The 23152-nt window shown below is 34.3% G+C and overlaps 2 protein-coding genes across 2 annotated transcripts; both read left to right on the top strand.

Moving 5' to 3' along the window:
• Positions 1-9064: 9064 nt before the first annotated feature.
• LOC143603180 (uncharacterized) lies at positions 9065-11628 on the top strand. The gene is made up of 3 exons (XM_077080061.1): positions 9065-9141; positions 10998-11362; positions 11435-11628. Exons 1-3 carry the CDS (start codon positions 9065-9067, stop codon positions 11626-11628), a joined length of 636 nt encoding a protein of 211 aa, XP_076936176.1.
• A 490-nt stretch (positions 11629-12118) lies between these two features.
• Positions 12119-12934, top strand: LOC143603179 (uncharacterized). The gene has a single exon (XM_077080060.1). The coding sequence runs from the start codon at positions 12119-12121 to the stop codon at positions 12932-12934; it is 816 nt and encodes a 271-aa protein (XP_076936175.1).
• Positions 12935-23152: the final 10218 nt, after the last annotated feature.

The following is a 23152-nucleotide window of genomic DNA, read 5'->3' as shown; positions in this document are numbered from 1 at the left end:
AAGGAACATTATAATATCCATAGAAGGAACGCTACACTATCTATGGAAGGAACACCATGCTATCCATAGAAGGAACATTATACATTATCCATAGAAGGAACAATGTGTATAAGTTACTATTTAATATCCATGTAAGGAGCATAAACTTTATCATTTAATATCCATTTAAGGAACACTTCTACAACCATACTCCTTGACGGTACGTGCAATATCCGAAGATCGTTCACGCAACGTCAAGCAATCATTCATAATATAACATAACTATCACATTCGTCACTAAGACATACACTTACTATTTAAGGTAAGTGTATTAACATTCACATCGAGTATGCACACAGCCCTGAAAATATAACAAGGAATGGGGGCTAGAAACTCACATGGATCATGTCTCTTTCTCCGTTAACTGTTAATCCCTTCTTTAATTGAGCCTTGCTAACTTTATGTGTTCGTTAGGTCACGGTTAGTTTGGTTATGAACTTTAGATCTTGTATTTAGCTTGTATATCAAAGGTCTATGAAGATTCCAAGCTCGGTTTTCTCTTAAACCTCTCTCTCTCTCTCTCTCTCTCTCGGCCGTGAATAGGTAGGTGTAGGTGTGTGTTTTGAGTGTGTAGAGAATAAAATGGATAAGATGGATGAAAATGGAAAGGATTAGGGTTTAAGGGGTATTTATACTCCTTTAAGCCCATTGACCTAAGACCCATCTTTCCTTTTTGGTCCATAATTAATTCCACCTAGTAGCCTACTTATTCTTCCATTTTTATTAATTTTATTCTTTTATTATTTCTCTATTAATCCGGTAACTATTATGCCAAAAATAAATAATATATTTAAATATTATGCTTTGAAAATTCGGGATGTTACAAGTCTTCCCTCCTTAAAGAGGTTTCGTCACGGAAACCTAGCTCATTCTTGGCAATAGGAACGCTTCTAATATTCACACACTTGCCGAGTCGTCTTTGTTTTCCGGTTTATGCTTCTTTCTCCTGAATTTGCATTCACCGAGTGATGTTCACAGGTTTTAGCTATTCGTGGTAGCTTGTCCATGAGGCCCTCGATGTACCAAGTCTCATCTAGTCCTCCCAAGTGACATTGTTTCGTACCATCTAACACTATTGTTTAACACGACATTTTATCATGACAAAAGTAATCATGCATCTATGACAATTCATATGATTAATAAACACCAGTCTAAACGTCAATATAAAACAACATGCATTGATTCATTAATAAGTCAACATAAATTAAAATTATGGCTAGTAGCTAGCCTTCTTAAATGGTCTTCTTAAGAAAATGGAGGAAACTGTTTTCAAGCATTCTTCTCTGCCCTGCTCTCGTCCCTTGGCTTCCTGCAGTCCCTTGCTAAGTTTCCATGCCCTCCACAATTGTGACACCTATGGTGATCCTTGCACTCCCAGGAGGAATGTCCTGCTTTCCCACACCTGTAGCAAACACCTAATCCCATTATCCATTCTCCCGGGTGCTTCTTTCCACACTTTTCACAAACAGTGAACTCCTCGTGCCTTGCCTTCTTCTTACGTGGATCCTCTTCATTAGCTTCATTTCGTTTTGGGTTGGGTCCTTTCTCTTCGGTTCAGTCTTCTCTTCTTCACTGATAGCAAGGTCCTCATAAACCATCTCGGCCAATTCCACAGCTGAGTCAAACATTGCAGGTTTACTAGGCTTAACCAAAGTGCGAACATTTTGTGGAAGTCTCCTGATGTAAAACTTAACCCTCTTAGATTCAGTGTTCACCATGTCTGGTTCCAGCCTAGACATGCGGTTAAATTCAGTAGTATACTCACGGTGTGTCATCTTTCTTGCCTTCAAGGACATGAACTTCATCTTAGCTCTTTCAACTTCGGTATCGGCACAGAACCTCTTCATCACCATCTTAATCTCCTCCCGAGTCTTCCTCTGCTCCACACTTTCCCACCGGTACATAGCTTCATCCCCAAATGATTGAGTGGTTTAACCTACCGCTTGGTTGGGACGTCACTCGCTAATTCGAATAACCTTGTCCAAGTGGTTATCCGTTGAAGAATATTGATTGCGTTTACCAAACCGGTTAGCTTCAGCGGGTCACAACTCTTAAATGACTTGTAGTTGCACCCACCTCGGCCCCTCCTCCTATTGTCAACTTTCACAGACTTAACCACACTCGAGGCCTCCCTCTCTCTTTCATCATCTTTCTTACCATCTCCTCCCACCCTTTTAGCAGTTCTTTCACCGCTTCTAGTAGACCCTTCAGGAGTCAAGTTCTTCACATCAGTGACTACAACTTGAACAATAGCTTCTTTAATTGCGGGGTCAAGTAGAACCCCTTCGTTGTTGCTTAGGTTTCGTCCAGCTGCGCTTCCTTCATCTCCTGTGTTAGAAGTTGTTTCTACCGAAGGTTACCGGACAACACGAGGCACACCGCGACGTCCAGTGCGACATCCTGCTCTCACAACTTCTCTAGCTCCGGCTATCGTATTCTAAAAAGGGAAAACACAAACCTCATCACTCCAAGAACTATTTAGCACATGATTCATAAGGTAAGTAGTTAATGACAGTGGCCAAGTGTAATTAACTATTTGAATTACTTCTCAGGTTCTACATATTTCCCTTTATGATTTCACTCGTGCTAGTTTCTACTTTTAAACAGTTAATCAATCAAACAATCAATTAATCTTATCCCTATAATACTCATATCCCTTCCTTTAACAATTAAGCTAACATCTTTGCACAGTATTTAACCATATACTTTACCTTTACTGAGCTTGATTGAGTGACACATGGCTATCTTGAACTGGCATCTTCTTTCTTTTCGTACTCAAATCTCATTCTCTGTTCGAGTCTAAGCATGTAGGATGCTTAAATCTCTCGAACTTTGCTCTGATACCAACTTGTAAGGCCCCGAACCCGGTAGCCCTACTTTAGTGTTGTTGGATTTACTCATAAACATGGTTATACAAATCATAGTTTATTAAAACTTTTGTGGAAACGTTAACTTTAATCATTTGATACAAAACATTCGATCTTTTCTTAAAAACATAATATACAACATCATTTCTCTTCCACCTTCAGATGTCAGCCATTCAATCCATGCCATGTGCCCTCCTCATGCTAGCTCATTAAACATATTTATCTGCGTGCATACTAAAAGTAAGCTACGCTGAGTGACATTCATGTATCGGGAGACTGTGTCAACATAGACGGGATTCATATTTCAAAACTAAACGGACTAGACATTAGCGATTCGAAGATAGGAACATGGGACGATTGTATATCTTGTGGAGAAGGAATCATGAACATTCAAATTGAGAGAGCGTCGTGTGGACGGTCGTGCCATGTCTCAATGGACTAATGACATTTAATGGAGACATTTTTTTCTCGTAGCTTTTTAAATCTTAAGTTGATATAAACCGCGGTCCAGAAGAAGGAAGAAGGAAAATTTACATTGAGAGAGTGTCATGTGGACCATGGATTATATCAACTTAACATTCATAAAGTTACCGGAAAAAATGTCTCCACTGAATCCCCGTTGAGACATGGGGTGACCGGTCCACACGACACTCTCTCAATGTAAATGTTCCTTATTCCTTCTCCAAAATCGTCCCATGTTCCTATCTTCGAATCATTGATGTTAGTCCGTTTAGTTTTTAGATATGAATCCCATCTGTGATGACACTGTCTTCCGGTACATCAATGTTAATATTTTCCATTCTACTGTTGTCGAAACCCCTTATTGCTATGTGAAAGTTTTTGATATTGATAGATGTTATGTCTTTAAATAATGAATTTCACAGGCTATTAAATCTGATATTCTATAATAGTAACGGAGAAAGGTTAGAATTTTAAAACTTCAAATATACAAAATTTGGAAAATTATAAAAACATCATCTTATAGCCAATGAGTTGCACAAAATCATCTTGTTTTTTTATATATAAATTTCCAATCAACCAGTGTTTGACCAAATCTTGGATTTGTAGTTTGGTGACGAATCTAATCCGTGGTAGCCGAAATTAAGAAGCAATAGTGGCCTCAGGTTGTGGTGGCCGGTAGAGGGTATGGGGTGGCCGTTGGAGAGTGTGGAGGGGGCGTCAAAGGTGGAGATAGGCAGTATGAGTATTATACTCCATATGATAGGCAGTATGTCGTGACCATTTTGTAGAGTAGCACGTATGTATTATAGGGTAGTTACTATTGCTACTATTATTTCTATTTTGCAATACCCGGGTAATCAAATAAGGTTGAATTACATATATTGTGCCCAATGTAAAGGTAAATCCATAATTATTTGAGTACTATGGTAGGCCCATTAGATGGATTCCCCTTAGGTATTTGCCATCAGCAGTAGTATCTATTTTAGTAGCCACGTTCCACAAGATTTTAATACCTTAATATTTGCATGAAAGTGCTTGGCGGTAATCTTAAATGACAGTTCTTTTCCAGTATTGTTATTGTATCACGATGGCTAAATGTGTTGTATGTACCTAAGTAAGCTTATTAAATTGTATTCATTACTACATACCTTAACAATACTAGTTACCTAGTAATTTGTTATAGTTAGATGTTATAAATTAGGTATATATAAAACCTAACGTACTTAATATTACTACTAATATTACTAATATAAAAGAAAACTTTGGTGCCACAAGTAGCCGGCCACTCGGTGGCACCGTATTGGTCCGGAATTTTTTTGTTTTGTTTTTTTTTCGTTTTTTAGTTCAGTTACCATAATAAACGTAATGAAAACTGATCATACATCAACTTTTCTTTTTTTATTCCCGGTACCATAACAAACTTGAAAGAAACCGGTCGAGCTGCGTAACATCGCGGTTTTATTTAAGCCCATGGCCGGCAACGCTTAGGTTTTACTAATGCGCAAGTTTACCGACCCCTCCCCAAATTGGTTGTTGGTCCACCTCAATTTTTATATTTTTTTTGTTTTTAAGTTCCGATATCGTAACGTACGCAATCAAAACCGACCAAATTGGTGTGAGTTACGCCTCAAGCTCGGGATCGACAACGCTTGGGTTTTACCACCGCCGGGTTTGCCAACTAAATAAACATCGTCTTAAATATTTTTTTATATGTTAATTTTTTTATTCTATGTTAATTTGATGAATGCTCAACTTTTACCAATGGTGTCTATATCGTAACGAATGCAGCATGTACTAACCGAATTCGTGTCGACTCATTTTCATAACGCTCAAATTTTACCAACCCCGGGTTTCAAAGTTGGGGTTTTCAGCTGCCCCGGCGCAACGCGCCGAGTAGAAAAACTACTTAGGTATAATTTTATTAATTTTTTCCGTAGTAGTTTGTTCTACACCTTTAATTTACGTTAATGGGTGTTCTCATTCCCTTATATTTGACCAAAAGGGCTTCTAACTTGTAACAACTTCAAGTAAAATTGGACATAAGAGTATTAGACATGACAACTTTGGATGATTAAGCATCTTGTTTGGCACAAAATGTGTTATTCTATAATTATTTAATCAATAATAATACGAAGTAATATAAAAAAGAAATGAACCCTCCTCTTTTCTTCATCACACTTCTATGATTTTGTGCATCTAGCTAGTGTCTTCATGCTAGTATTGTGTACTTAGAATATGTATTCATGTTTAAAACATGTAAGGTTTGTTTTATTCATACTTTTGAATTTGTGATTTGTTGATTATGGTAGCGGTGGTTAGGAAAGTCAATGAGGGTAGCTAATTTAGATTCGTGTTTGTTAGAGCTTGTGGTGGTTAGGGAAACAATAAGGGTAACTAATTTAGGTGTCGTGTTTATTAGAGCTTGTGGTCATGTGAATTATGATGCTGAAAAACGATAATGGTTATGAATTAATTGTTGGTATGTAATAGTGAAATATTTAGAAAATTGTAAGTTAGGAGCCGGATCTCGTATTAGTGGAGACAAAAAGTCTTAATTGGGGATTTATAAATTTTACGTTTATATGTTTAATATTACGACAAAATGGTTATTTAGTATGGATATAATATCTTCTTATAACACATAAATATTACGAAAATGTATAGCAATGACAAGAAAATATTATTTTCTTTATGAACTCGAAGGTTAACATACGTGTACATATTATGATTATAACAAAAGACAATATAAAATTAAACAATATTATTATAAGATACAAACCATTTAACTTCAACAGGAGAGGTGTTATAAAGACCCCTTCATTCCAAACTTGAAGATAGTAAAATGTGAGAATGAAGTTCTCCCAAATTTTAATACGAAAAACATAAACATGTTTTAAATAAGGGGGGTAAATACTTATCAAATAATTGAAAGTGATAAAAAAACAATTAACATAATATTATCATAAACAAGTATTCAAAAAAATAATATAACATAATAATAAATCAGTTGGAATAGGATCCGAATTTTAGACATTGCAGACTATAATTCAAATCTTTACTTTCCCTCTAACACCAATAAATTACAATTGTATCATATTGCCCACAAATTAAAATATGGACTATGTATGTTTAAGTAAAATTACTCTTTCAACCCACCAATTTTACAATTATTTGATTTTTGCTTGTTTTTCGCTTGCATGGTCACACTTGGTCATCCCTTGTATTATCCCAACTACAAAATCCCTACAAAATTCTTGGGGAGCCTTTTCTTGATCACTAAATCTATAAATGAAAACAATGTCACATAATGAACAATATTACATAATGTTTAGGGTTTTAGTGCCATTTGCATCAATATCCCATGGGACCTCTATATATTGTAAGTTGTAACTCTATTATATAAGTGGAAATCAGAAAGATGCTCCATCTGGGCCTGAATAAGCTAGGATTATATTCTGTCAACAATCATTAGTGTGAACTGTCAATATAATTTGCTTCAATAACTATTGTGGTTTTTCTTCAATTTATTATGTTCCAAGCTATGCATCATAACAAGTATGTTTAGTTTAAGGTGCATGTTATGATGTTAAGAACATTATGATTATTGAATTCGTTTTAGTAAGATGTTAATTTAATAGTAGGAAATTATTTTTACTATTTTATTCATATATTAGGATATAGCCATGCAATACACGGGTGGTAAAAAAATAAAACAAAAGAGTTAAATTTAATAATATTCAAAACAATACATGTGATGGATTCATAAGGTATAAATAATGATAAATATAATTTTATAATTCATGAATATCTAGAAACCTCACTTAATAAACGTTTAAAGTGTATTTGTAACTTTGTTTGTAGTTCTGTAAATGATAATAGTATTTATTAGGTAGCATCCAAGTTGTCTAGTCTTGTTGAATGACATATGGAATAATGATTTTGTTTTATTTATAATTGTTATAAACTAAAATTAAAATGACATGTTAATGAACTATAGGTAGATTGAATGAAGAAGCATGTGAAGTTTCTCCACTTCTTAGGTTATAAATAACTCGTTTAGTTTTGTACACTCAACATTAGAAATGAAATACACATGGCTAAAACTGAAAATGTATAAAACAGCTCGCAATGAAAATGTATAAAAAGTCAGCGTACGTTAAACAAAAAGTCTTCTTTTTGCAAACTACAGAGGTTTAGTCCATCTCTTATGCCACAAATGCCTGCAGATGTGGTCCGCAAACTGCAGACATTTTACCTCTGAAAAAACAAACAACACCTAAGTATAGAACAAATAGGAGAAAATAAGAGTACTCAAAAGCTTCTTGTACGGATTGTAACTCTGTGACTATCAAAACATAAGCAACACAAACGATTGGAGGCAAATAAACGAACAACCAAACCCCAAAGGCCGACTTGACTTATGTTCCCATCAAGTTGGCCCCTTCTACAGACCTAATGAAGTTATTAAGTTCGCCGCTTACATAACATTGTCATATTTAACTTCACCCCAGCATATAAAACATAAGCATCCACACCACATTGTATACAGAATCGATTACAAACATAAACCAATGAACTCCCGGCATCAAACATGCACCAACAATTCAATATAATATATTTCAAGACCGGGCATGGAAGAGAATGGACTCGTAACTGGATCTTCCTCCATCTCGTCAAAGAGTCGTGTTGTCGTTAGGCGTAAAAAAGTGGTTGTACATATCTATATTGGTGGGGGAGGGGGGGGGGGGTTGTTCCATTTTTGGTGTTTTGAGTCAAGAATTTTGTTTAGTTTGAGTAGAGAGTTTATAAAAGTGTTTGATTTTTTATAGATCTATCCGTTGGCCAACGACTAAATTAACCAAGGCTTTTCCCTGTTCCCCCTTGTAGCGCTATGCACATAGCACCTCATGCCAAAAGACCCCATAGCGAAACAGGGGGGGGGGGGGTTCCTAGCACTATGGGGGCTATGCATGCCATAACTTAAAAGGATAGAAGTAATTCTTGTGAGTTTAATCCCAAGCATTTTGCTTACTTCTAACATAGGAGCATCTGCATATTAACATAGGCAATTCGTTGCATTTTTCATCACATCGTTAGCTAGTTTCATTCAAATATCTTTGGTGGCAAATGTGACCCATTGGGTTGATTGAGTTATAATAAAATGTATATAAATAATGGGTCGGAATGGGTCAAACTAAAAAAAGAAAATGATTGAAACAGGTCAAAACAAGTTGGCATTTCTTGAGGTTTTTTTTATGGAACGACAAAAACGGAGGAAACTTTTTAGTACTTTTACTTGTTTAGTTTTTTATTTATATTTCGAGTTATGATTTTTAAATTATTTTTTTGAATTTTTTAATGAAAGGCTTTTGAAATCTTAACCCTTGTTTTTTCCTTGCATTCTATTTCGATGTAATAGAACATGCCTAAATTATAAGATTTTATTATTAAAGCGTTTTTATTAGTTTTTAAAAGTAGCGCCAGAAGCATGTAGATAGTAGATAGAACATGCTTAAATAACCAACCGAAACTCCACAAGTAATACATGATATCTTCATATGTGCTTATTTAACGGAAAACACGCGTAAGAAATGATCCAACCATAAAACAAATAACCTATTTCTTGCACTATAAAAGGCTATGCTTCACCTTTGTATTCATGGTCTTCTTTCAGTTTACTTTCCGGACCCGGTACCATGGAGAAAAGGGAAGCTCCAGAATGGGTTGAAGCTCAAAAGATTGTCATAAAAACGGACCTCATGACAATGGCAAGGTATACAACGGATATGTGCTAGAACGAGCTGATTTCAGGTACTTATAGCTAGGGATAGAAACAAGATAAATGTTGGTTGTTGATATGTTTGTTAGAGTTTAGGAAAAGAAATTGAGAAAAGGAGTGCGCAAATTCAAGTCCCACCTCTAGAATGGTTTTTTGACAATTTTTTTTTTCATGTGGAGACTTTCTTTGAATATCTTTTTGGTTTATTATTATTATTATTATTATTATTATTATTATATTTGTTTTTTTTGGTTTAAATAGGTTAATTTGTCAAAATTATTATTGGGGTTTATTTTTGATACCGTAACGAATCTATTCGATACCCATCGAATTCGTGTCTATTCGTTGTCGCGGCGTCCATATTTTACGTATCACATGTACGTCTTTTTAAATATGTTATTTTTCGTATCATAAGCTATTTACGTCGGGTTCTCCGCCTCGACGTGTTTTTTTTTTGCTTTAAATATGTTAATTTGATGTATCTGGGTGTTGACGAATTAATTTTATTTTGCTTAGTTCCAGTTACATACCCCAATGCCGATTGAATTTGTGTTGGCATATAAACAGCCAAACGTCATCAGCACGGTTCAACGCGCCGGGTAATATAATTTTGTTATTGTTTGCCGTAATAGTTTGTTCTACACCTTTAACTTACATTAGTGGGTGTTCTCATTCCCTTGTATTTGACCCAAAGGGCTTCTAACCTGTAACAATTTGAAGTAAAATTGAACATAAGAGTCATGGGCGGATCTACGGTAGTAACGGGTGGTTCCGCGGAACCACCCGAGTTTCGAAATTATAGTGTATTTATATATAGAAAATAATAAAGGAACCACCCTATAAATTATACATGAACCATCTTAAAAACATATAAAGTGCATGCCCGGCTGGTAGTTTGTGGGTTTTGTAACCCGGAGGTCGCAAGTTCTATTCCCGTTTTTAATAGTTTTTTTTTTACCCACTTACCCTAACTGATGTTAGGGTTTTTTATAACATAAGGTCATAAGCAAAGCAGCTGCAGCGCCTCTGGCCTCTCTTGAGAGTTGAGTCTCTTCGCAAATCGCAAACAAACAACACTACAGCACGCAGCCAGCCACTGCCCAGCAGGCAGCCCACTGACCACCGTCCACCGCCGTCCGCTGCCCACTGCCCACTGACCACCGTCCACCGCCGTCCCTATCAGTCTCGAATCCTCCCGGCTCCCACTTTGAAGGTAATAATTTATTTTTAAATGTTAATTGTTCATAAATCATAATTGTTAAGTGTTATTAACACTTAACTGTTACTCTGTTAGATTATTGTTCATAATTGTTAGGTGTTATTAACTACTTAAATGTTAAGCTATTTGTTAAATTTAGTTTTAGTTTGTTAGATTATTGGTTTTAATTTGTTAGTTTGTTAGTTTTTGTTAGTTTCTTAGTTTTAAATTTGTTAGTTTGAAATTGTTGATTTGTAGGTATTTTGAATATGAAGAAATATTATCAAAGTGAACCATCGAACCTTGGATCATCATCTTCAAGTAGTAAACCATTAAAAATAAATTTGGATGATCTACCATGGGATCCTTCCGAAAGGCAACCAATTTCATCTTATCACCCAAGTCAAAAAGATGAAATTAGACGGGCATATCTACTTAGAGGTCCATGTCAACCAACCGGGCATGATTGTCCTCTAACAAATTTTAGTGGTAAATTAAGACGCTTTAATGAGGAATGGTACACTAGTGAATTTGGAAATTGGTTGGAATATAGTGTCAAAGTGGATAAAGTGTATTGTTTGCATTGTTACTTGTTTAAGGAAAGTGGACAAAATGATGCATTTCTAAGTGAAGGATTGCGATGTTGGAATAGGTGTCGGGAGAAATTTAGCAATCATGTTGGAAAAATCAATAGTTTTCACAACAAAGCACGTAAAAAGGGGAAAGACTTACTTAACCAAGCTCAGTCTATACCTGTGGCCATTGATAAGAGAACAGATCTACATAAAAAACAATATAGAATCCGATTACATGCTTCGGCTAGACTTACCAAAGCATTGTTGAATGGTTCATTAGCTTTTCGTGGTCATGATGAGTCTGAAGAATCTCTTTACATGGGAAATTTTATTGAGTTCTTAAAAGTGTTTGGAGAACTAAGTGAAGAAATTGGTAAGGTTATATTGGGTAATGCTCTCGGGAATAATCAAATGACATCTCCATCAATCCAGAAAGAACTTTGTAATTGTTTTGCATAAGAAGTATTAAAGAGGATATTTGAAGAACTTAATGATGATGTCTTTTCCATATTAGTTGATGAATCGAGAGATATTTCTAAAAAAGAACAAATGGCCGTGGTTTTAAGATATGTTGATAAATTAGGATTTGTGAAGCAGCGATTTATTGGCCTTGTTCATGTTATGGAAACAACCGCGTTATCTCTTAAAGCTGCAATTGATGACCTATTTGCTCGCCACAACTTGAGTATTGGTAGAGTAAGAGGCTAAGGATATGACGGTGCAAGTAACATGTCCGGTGAGTTTAATGGTTTGAAAGCTTTAATTTTGAAAGAAAATTCTTCGGCATATTATGTTCATTGTTTTGCTCACCAACTTCAACTTGTTGTTGTGGGCCTTGCAACCAAACATTATGAGATTTACAGACTTTATAAAGAATTATCAAATTTAGTAAATGTTGTTGGTGGATCTTGTAAAAGAATAGATTTGTTAAGAGAAAGTCAAAGAGAAAGTTTGGGATTGAATTCGGAAGTTGAAACCGGAAGTGGAAAGAATCAAGAGTTGTCACTTGCAAGAGCTGGGGATACACGTTGGAGTTCTCATGAAAAAACAATTCTCCGTTTGCTTACTTTATATCCTTGTGTTATTGACGTGCTTGAATATATAGAAAAAAACGGGAGAGTTTTCAAATTACCAAAATGAATCACGTGGGCTTCAAGAATTCATAAAAACTTTTAATTTTGTATTTTATTTACATTTGATGAAATACATCTTGGGTGTTACTAACACATTGTGTCAAGCGCTTCAAAGAAAAGATCAAGATATGTTGAATGCAGTTAAGCTAGTTAAGTTAATTGATGAAGGCCTAAAAAGGTATCGACTTGAAGGTTTTGACTCACTTTTGGAAGATGTCACATCCTTTTGTGAAAAATATGAAATTGAAGTGGTTGATATGGAAGCCGAGTATGTTGACCCGAGATTTAAAAGAAAGAAGACCGGTATCACCAATCGTCATCATTATGTGGTTAATAATTTCAACACGGTTCTCGATATGCAAATTCAAGAGCTTGGAAGCCGCTTTAATGAGGTAACCACTAAATTGCTTACTAATATGAGTTCTTTGAGCCCGTCTTGTAATTTTAGTGCCTTTAGTAAAGTAAACTTGATAAACTTGGCCGAGATGTATCCATGTGATTTTGATTTTGATGAAAAGGATAAGCTTGTATATGAACTTGGCCACTACATTACTAACGTGAAAGAAGATAAGCGGTTTGCCAACTTGAGTGGCTTAGGCGATCTTGCTAAAATGATGGTGAAAACAAGATTACACATTGATTATCCGTTAGTGTATCGTTTAATAAAGTTATCATTGGTTTTGCCGGTTGCAACGGCAAGTGTTGAAAGATGTTTTTCTTCAATGAAGAATGTGAAAACGGATTTGCGTAATAGGATGGGTGATGAATACATGAACGATTCTTGCATTTGTTACATTGAAAGGGAATTCCTCCAACAAGTTTCGGTTGAAGAAGTAATGCAACGATTTCAAAAGATGAAGACTCGTAGGGAACAACTATAAGAATTTTTTTTAATTCATAAAGACTATTGTATTGATATTATGTATTTTTTAATTTCTAATGACGGTGTCTCTTTTATTATTTTATCGTATTTTTATTATGTAATGAACTTTTCCCGAACCATCGAACCGACCCGAACCTCAAACCGACCCGGAATTTTATATACCCGACTCGGTGAAATTGAAACATATAAAAGTAGCGCACCACCCAAAAAAAATTTCTGGATCCGCCACTGATAAGAGTATAAGACATGACACCTTTGGATGAATTTACAACTTGTTTGGCACAATATTTGTTATTTTACAATTGTTTAACCGATAATAATTCGAAGTAATATAAAAAATAAATGAACCCTCCTCTTTTCTTCATCACACGTCTATGATTTTGTGTATCCAGTGTTTTCATTCTAAATAAAATGAGAGTTCAGTTTTGTGTGCTTACAAAATGTATTTATGTTTAAAACATGAAAGTTTTGTTTTATTCATTGTTTTGAATTTGTGAGCTGTCGATTATGGTAACGGTGGCTGGGAAAGACAATGAGGGCAGCTAATTAAAGTTTCGCGTTTGTTAGGGCTTGTGGTGGTTATTTAAAAATGAGAGTAGCTAATTTAGGTGACGTGTTTGTTAGACTTGTGGTCATCTGAATTGCGATGTTGAAAAAAACGTTAATGGTTATTAATTAATCGTTGATATTTGATAGTGATATATTTAGAAAACCATAAATTTAAGAGTCGGATCTCGTATGAGTGAAGATAAAAAGTCATAATTGGTGTATTTATAATTTATTAGTTCTATTTATTTATTATAAAGATAAAATGGTTATTTAGTATGGATATAACATCTTCTTTTAGCATTAATAATACGAAAAATGCATAGCAATAATAAGAAAATATAATTTTCTTTCTTAAACTCCATGGTTAACATACATGTACAATATTATAATTATAACAAAAGACATTATAAAAAAATGTTAATATAAGATACAAACCATAACTTCAATAGAATGTAATAAAGACCCCTTTATTCCTAACTTGAAGGTAGTAACATGTGAGTATGAAGTTCTGCCAAACTTCAATGCAAAAGACATAATTTTTCTATAAATAAGAGGGGTAAATACTTCTCAAATAACTAAAATTTACAAAAAACAATAAACATAAAATTATCATAAACAAGTATTTAATTAAAAAAATAATATAAGATAATAACAAATCGGTTGGAATTGGATTCGTACTTTAGACTTTGCAGCCTATAGTCCAAATCTTTACTTTCCCTCTAACACCATTAAAATAAATTTTATTATATTGCTAACGGATTAAAAATTGGACCACATATTGGACCACATATGTTTAAGTGAAATTACTCTTTCAACCCACCAATTTAACAAATATTTGACTTTTGCTTGTTTTTCACTTGCAAGATCACACTTGGTCATCCCATATATTTACCCATTAACAAAATCCCTACTAAAGTCTTGTGGAGCATTATAATGATTACTAAATCTATAAATGAAAACAATGTCATATAATGAACAATATGACATAGTTTTTTGGGTTTTAGCGCCATTTGCATCAAGATCCCATGGACCCTATATATATTGTAAATTGAAACTCTATCACATAAGTGAAAATTAGCAAGATAGGCTCCGTCTGGTCCTGAACAAGCTAGGATTAAAATAGGTTGACAATTATTAGTGTGGACAGTCAAAATAATCTACTTCAATAACTATTAACAAGTTATTGTAGTGGTTTTTCTTCTACTTATTTTGTTCCAAGCTATACATCATTATGAAGTATATTTAGTTTAGGGTGCATGTTATTATGTTAACATTGTTATTATTGAGTTTGTGTTAGTGAGATGTTAATTTAATAGTAGGAAAGTATTTTATTGTCTTATTCAAATACCGGGACTTAGCCCATGTGGTGATTAAAAAAATATAACAAAAAAAATTAAATTTAATAATAAACATAATAACATTCCTTATAAATTCATAAGGTATAAAAAAAATTTTATGATTCATAAATATCTAGAAACCACATTTAATAAACATTTAAAAGTATATTTGTAACTTTTGTTAGTAATTTTTATAAATGATAATAGTATTTACTAGTTGGCATCCTAGTTGCCTAGTCTTGTAGAATGACATGTGAAATAATGGTTTTGTTGTAATTGTATAGGTAGTTTTATTGATAGTTGTTATAAACTAAAATTAAAATGAAAGAAATTTCAAATTTCTCCATATCTTAGTTTATAAATGGCTCATTTAGTTTTGTAAATGCAACATTAGAAATCAAATACACACGGTTAAAACTACAAATGTATAAAACTCGCAATATTATTGGAGCATTATATTTCTTGTTTGTTACATTACAGATTGCGACGATTCGAGCCATTTTTGTCAACATAAAAACGAAAGGTGCTAAGGGTGATGGCAAAACAGATGACAGTGCAGTAATAATGACATACATCTTTTTTCATTACGTGTTTATCTTCATGCATCGCGGTAATTGCATACATGGTGGTTCCAGCGGCGCCTTTATGGTAGCTCCTTCTGAATTGATGTCAACCGGATGCTTGCATGGGCCATTCAACTAAACAGCAAGTGACATATAAGTCCCTGGTGGAATTAATATCAAACTTGGTGGAGCTCCTTCGCATGCTTCTTCCCACACCCTCATTATCGGCTGAATTCAACTCGCGCAACAATTGTAAACAAACAATAATATTAATTCAGTATGAGTATATGCATGTATTACCGCAATGCCTGAAAATAATCACGTAAAAGAAAAGGATGTATGTCATTGTTACTGCGTTGTCATCAGTTTTTCCATCTTCCTTGGCACCTTTAGTTTTTATGCTGACAAAAACGGCATGGATCGTCACAATTGTAATATAACAAACAAGAAAGATACTACTTCAATATTACGAGTGTTATACATTTCTAGTTTTAACCTTGTGTATTTGATTTCTAGTGTTGCATTTACAAAACTAAATGAGCTATTTATAACCTTAGATGTGGAGGAAATTTGAAATTTCTTTCATTTTTATTTTAGTTTATAACAATTATAAATAAATATCTACCTATCTATATCTATATCTATATTATATTATTAAGCATAAGTGATGGACACAATAGTCATTTCACAATTAAAGGCCAAGGACAAACATGACAATTTATAATAGGGTAGGAAAAGTAATTTGTCATTCCATTGTTTCGCCCTTCAAGCGTCTAGTACAAGTTTACGAAGCGTCATATCTTGTGTATTTACTCTTGTACCATTTGTGCCTTTCCATTATGATCCAATATGTGTGTAAAGAATATATATATATATATATATATATATATATTTATATAGATAATAATAATAATAATCATAATATAATACATACATATGGTTACCATTATTATTATTATTATTATCTATATTATATTCTAATAATTATTATATATCTACATACATACGTGTTTACATATCCCCATCTTCCCAAGGTTGGGGTTAGGGTTTACTTATTACACACAAATAAGAAATGGCAGCTCCTGCTCAACCCTACCTCTTTGCCGCTCTGGCCACCGCACTGCAGCTCCCGGTCACATCGAACCACTCAACAGACTTCTCAAGACCTATCTACCAGAGGCACTCCAAAGGTTAAGTAATTAACCAGATTGTTATTCTATAATAATTGTTACATTTATTATATAATAATAATACATACATATGGGTTATACACCGGATAAGCAATCGCAATACATTTATACTTATATTAATTAATGTTTATTATTATAACTTCCACCAAAAGTAATGAACAGTGATGAAGGAGTAATAACCCTCTAATGACTCATAATTGAATGTTATTCAAAGCCCAAATCAATTGACATGATGAGCCATATACTATAAGTATGGGCCATGTTTGCAGTTGTGAGTTCCATCCCTCCAACTATAGCACCACGAAATCAGATACGGAAATGCTATGCTTCAATATGTTTTGCTTGGTCGGAATCTTGTGCTTTCTCACCTACGCGAATCGTAGTCCAGAAAATCAGGCTTTGATAGGATGTGCTACCGCTGGTGATTTAGTTCAAACAGAATATTTTTTGGCCATTGATGACGGAGGTGGAGATGAGGAAAGTCACCTTGAGACTGAGAAGACCCTACAGCCTTCTAGCCCAACTCCCAGTTCCATTCAGAACCGAAGATCTCCTCGTATTCTTTCCAGGTATGACGTGTATGACTATAAATTTGAGATGCACATATTATTTTTAGGAATATCTGGTTTTGCTAAATATGCACCGGTGCCAATTGTGCCCGCCTCTGAAGGTTTATGTAAATCCTTTATGCATTTTATGAATTATATTTTTTTCCCACAAATACTATTTATTGTTGTTAAGGGGTTAATTGATAAATTAGGATTTAAATTTTGCCATGCTATTTTTGTTGTGGTTAACATGCAGAAGCTGAATCAAATCCGTTCTCTCTTGATGCATTATCAATTATCATGTGCTGTGTACTTAATCATCTTGTACGTTTGTTTTTATTCAGTTTGTATGCGACTGTAGTTTTCTTCCCACTTACGCTTTGTATTTAAATACATGTCTCACTATTTAATGTTGTATCTAAAGGGAAGTGTTGATAAATCATCACCGCATGTTGGATACGTGTTGCTAATGTTGTATCACGTGTATGACGAGGAGGTACGACATTTCTGAGCATTCTGCTTTTTTTTGTAAATGCTTAAATTAGATTGTTTTTTTTTTGCCTTTTTGTAATTGTCTTTATGTGTTTTCTTAATATTCATATTAAATTCCAAAAAAGGAACATACTCAAAAGAATGGGTTTCATGGGAAAAACAAATGCGCAATGTCTTGTCAAGAAATGCTGATTATTGGACATCTATTAGGAAATGCTAGAGCCATGGTTACAACATCCGACTTGACCTATTAGATATATAACTTAGCTCAAATCAAGCTGGCAATGTTGTAACGACCTAATAACATGGCTCGGGTGGTGGCTATAACTCAGAAAAGTATACACTAGATATGTCAGATGGGAGCCCAGGGAAACACTTATGTGGAAACTAGAAAAAGAAGCCATTGTTTAAGAAATACTTCCTATCCATGGTATACATACCCTATTTTTATAAATTAGACTTTTTTACTGTCAACATTCACCTTTCTTTATAAATTGTGTGATGTGGGACCTTACAAATCAACCCCTTGATGACATTTATGATTACTATGAAACCAATGTATAATAGTTTTGTTTTAAATAATTTGCATACTACATAGATTTAGTATCATGAATAAAACTTTTTTTTTGCCATAGATTGCCACAGTTTTGCTTTCCTTGAAATGTACAAGTACTGGTTATTTTTCCTAGCTGTGTTTGGGGATTCTCATCCAATCAATTAATGTCAGTTATAAAACTTCCTTCATGTAATTTTATTAATAACCACGATTAGCCTAAATAGTTTGAACTTTAAACTGCTTTATATATTTCCATGTATATGCAACTGTCATAATATGTCCCACGGGTGTACTCAATGTCTTAGATTTTTGAACTGTTTAATTTGTTGTCCTGTCTTTTGGACAAGAATTGCAACTTCTCACCGTCAAACTCACAAATCGGTATGTTTAGTCTATCTGGAAAACTTAGTAATTTAGTAAGAATGCATGGTTAAATGTATGCAATGTGGTTGCAATATGAATAAAATTAGTTGTAGGTTGTGTGCAATATTGTGGTTTCTAATCTTGAACTTTTATATGAAATTGCTATGCACTTTTAACTATTAATAATTAGATGCAATATATGCAAAATTGCTATGCCTTTAAATTACATGTTTAGTTATATGTTTAATAATTTGGAGCTTAGATTACCAGCATGTAAACCGAATGTTTAGTTAATCTGATTAGTCAATGTGAACAATAGAAGTCAAGGTAAGTAATTTAGCAAATGCACGATTAATTGTTGACTCGCGTCGCCTCCGGTGGATGATTGATCTGCCCGGCCCATTACTGCCACCCCCGTGGCGTGTGGAAATACAAACAAGACTCCGACGTTCAGTTTGCTATGTGTAGGTGCTGCCATAACAGAAGTCTACAACGGTGCAATGCGTCGCTTCCAAGGAACCTGACACGATCGGTGTTTGGGCGGTTAAAGTAGAATTTAGTACTCTTCGTAATACCACATCGTTGCTCCAAAACATAAACACCAATATCGGCAAATGACACACCCACCCCACCCACGTGCAACTGGCACCTACACGATAGGTAACTTTTGATGGGAAAACCCATTTGTTATTCTACTTCTACTACATGTTTGTCTCTTTTATTGAACATGTAAGCTATCAACTAACATGCCGACTATCAACTTGCAGGTCATTGCTCACCGCACACAACAAACATTGAACCCCAAAAGCTCCATCAGCTCCCACGTCAATTATTGTTTTTTTCCTTAGATATCTTTCGTTCTCCAATGCATATTGTATCAGGATTATTTGGATTACGTCTTCTTCCAGAAAATGGTGTTGAATACCCTTGGTTAAATTTGACGCTTTTGTGTTACTTTAGACTTTGAAATTCTATGTTATGTTTATACTTGTTTCTTACTTATATTTGTGATCGGCATTTGCATCTCCATAAAATAGCTTGGTTACACCTAGCGACGAGCGCCGAAAATTTCAGTCATTTTACCTAGATGGCCCTTGATATCAAGATTCATTCTTTTCAAACATATGCATATACACACATTACACTTACATTTTGATTTCATTTGTTGCATCCGTTGTTTGCTTTTGAACCATGCCATATAATAATAGTTATTATTATTAACGTTTTGCTAATTAACGCAGTCTAACCAGGAGCACACAAATATGAAATTTTGTATATAGGCCTCCATCTACTTATTTGATTCTAACAACTCATACACTAACATGTACAATGGGCCCAAAATTTTGACTGAATATATAAACAAACTTACATTACGTAAACGAACGTATAAATAAATAAATGTAAACGTATAAATAAATATGTACGAACATAAGTGAGTGTAAACGAGCATACATGAACGTACGTTTAGGTATGTGTTCATGTTTGTTCGTTTAACTAAATGAAATTCTTGTCAAATAGTTCACAAACGGGTTTGTTTTCATTCTCTTTTTTAAACAGCTTGCCGATTTTTAGACACTTTTGGGCAATTTTTAACAAAAATCTTACCAGCTAATATTCAAGACCCGAATTTTTTTGAAACACTAATTGATAACAAATAATTATGAAAGAATTAACTACTTTGTTGGACTTGATTTATAATTTATTAAATCAGGTGTGAAATAAAAAGAATGAAAATTTAAAAAGTTTTGTTTTTTCGATCAAGTACAAAAGTTCAATAAATTAAAAAGCTTATGAGTTTTTAATTGGAAAAGAATGTTGACTTGCAGTTAGATAACTAAAAATGATTTCAATAAAAAACATTTATATTCATTTTAAAATGGACCCTAGCAACCCATCGTCTTAATGGTTGTGCAATCCAACATGAAATTTCCGAGAAAAAGATGGCCGGCTAAGCTTCATTTTAAAACATAGCTAAATTTAGTTTGTTGAAATCGTTTTTAGACATCTAAGAGAAAGCCAAGATTCATTTCTTTTTAAATATTCATAAACTCTTCGATTTTTTAATCTTTTTCCTTAATTTGAAATATCATACATTGCAATTTATTTGGTGTTATCGATACTAATTTTTTGGTGTGAATACGACACATTTGATCATTCAACCTCTTTTTATGTAGTATTTTTTTTATTGCATGATCTTTCTTTACCCAATTTCACTCAAATAACTTGTAGCAGACCACTCCAAAAATGATAAATTGGTTTCTTATCCTACTTAGATATGCCGGTTCAAGGCTCCATGAAAGCCTCCCACCTCGTGTTTACGATGTCTCCAGACGCAGTTGTTCTTGAGATACTCACAAGACTACCGGCAAAAGCCGTTGGCCGGTTTAAGGTTGTATGCATGGAATGGCACGACTTACTATCAACCCGAAATTTTGAAAAGCTCCATTCGTATCGATCACTTCTTCCGAGTAACCAAAAAACACTTGTCATCCATCGCTTCATTGGAACTGTTCATCCAATTGACTTCACAACCGGTGAATACGGCCCGGGTAAACCCATCACATGCCCATTCTCCCATGATATTACATGCATCTCCATCCTCTCACACATGGATGGCCTCTTATGTACTTGGGTACATGATACACATTAATTGTTCTTGTGGAATCCAACCACTACTGCCTACAAGACATTATCAAACTCTACTGACCGAGGCATATTTGTAGACTCCACAGATACAGTTGCTTTGTTCAAGGACCATTTGAACGACTACAAAGTCATGCACGTGATCCAAAAACCAAATGCCTTCGAAGCCCATGTATACTCCCGTTTACTAACATCTTGGACGGAAATACCATTCCCAGCAAAAGTAGAGTACCTAGCTAGACCGCAAATTATGTTGGTCCATAGGGACTCAATGTGGTACGACCATGTACTACACAATTACCAAACCCGTGATAGAAGGTAAAAATGTCGTCATTGCATGCGATGCCTTCTCCGGGCATGTGACAAAGCTACAGTTCCCACAAGTCCAAACAACTGGTGTTCTCGAAACCAACATGCTTACTATTCAAGATGATCTTTACATGATTGTTACAAATGGCCTATAGAATCGGACGCTCCAGTTATTGATCCTAAGACAAGACCATTGGATCAATCTCTTCACCCCTCCTTCCATCCCTCCTATACCAGAGCGTTTATGGTGCTCAATCACACACTACATGACAAATGGGAAGTGGTTTCTCATGAGTAACTCACGGACACTTAATTAAGATACTGATATGAGACCCCTTCAATACTTCCACAGCGTCAACTCACTTGATGGTGGTGTAGGTGCCATGTACTTGGAAACCATTGTTGCACCGGTTATATGATGTCACTTTCTTCCCATGTTTAATGTACGCCAAGTGGTTTATGTTAAGATTGAAAACAAAGCATGCATGAATTGTGAGGTCACTTATGTTGCATTATTTGCACGTTATATATTATTTTTCTTTCATTGGCCTTCTCAACTCATATATATTGCTTTGGACGGATTTTCAACCTCATATTATTTCTAACATTTGTTAAACATGATTTGATTAATGGCACATCAACACTATATGAGATTGCAGTCGTCACCAACCCGTTAGACACATTCAATCCTGTATGTTGCTTAATAATCACTAAACCCATAAACCTACTTTCTTAACAAATATTTCACAAAACACGATACATCCAATATATATGCATAGCTCAATATTTTAGTACGCACCCCACATAAAAGAATCCAACAAACCATATGCACATGCGGCAACACGTTCTCACTGATAATCCTTTACGCAACACACCAGACACTGCAAACCAATACGAAGGGATAATTTGCGCAAACCCGCAGCAACGCGCGAGCACTTTTGCTAGTACTATTAAAACAAAACCATTATTCCACATGTAATTCAACAAGACTAGGCAACTTGGATGCTAACTAATAAATACTATTATCATTTATAGAATTACTAACAAAGCTACAAATACACTTTAAAAATGTTTATTAAATGAGGTTTCTAAATATTTATGAATAATAAAATTTTATTTATCATTATTTGTACCTTATGAATCCATAAGGTATATTATTAGATTTAACTTTTTTGTTGTATTTTTTTACCACCCGTATATTACACGGGCTATATCCTAATATATGAAAAAAAACATCAAAAATAATTTTCTACTATTAAATTAACATCTTACTATCACGAATTCAATAATCATAATGTTCATAACAACATAGCATGCACCTTAAACTAAACATAGTTCGTTATGATGTATAGCTTGGAACAAAATAAGTTGAAGAAAAACCACTATGATGACTTGTTAATAGTTATTGAAGAAGATTATTTTGGCTGCCCACACTAATGGTTGTTGACCGAATAAAATCCTAGCTTATTCAGGCCAGATGGAGCATCTTTCTAATTTCCACTTATGTGATAGAGTTACAACTTACAATATACGGAGGTCCCAATGGGATATTTATACAAATGGCACTAAACCCTAAACACTATGTAATATTGTTCGTTGTATAACATTGTTTTCATTTATGGATTTAGTAATCAAGATAATGCTCCCCAAGAATTTTGTAGGGATT

The sequence above is a fragment of the Bidens hawaiensis genome, unplaced genomic scaffold (genome assembly GCF_021521415.1).
Source record: "Bidens hawaiensis isolate Kalapana, Puna unplaced genomic scaffold, B.hawaiensis_p1.1 tig00060973_1, whole genome shotgun sequence".
In the NCBI taxonomy this organism is placed as follows: Eukaryota; Viridiplantae; Streptophyta; class Magnoliopsida; order Asterales; family Asteraceae; genus Bidens; species Bidens hawaiensis.
Note: the sequence above shows the minus strand (reverse complement) of the source record. Positions and strands in the feature narration are given on the sequence as shown.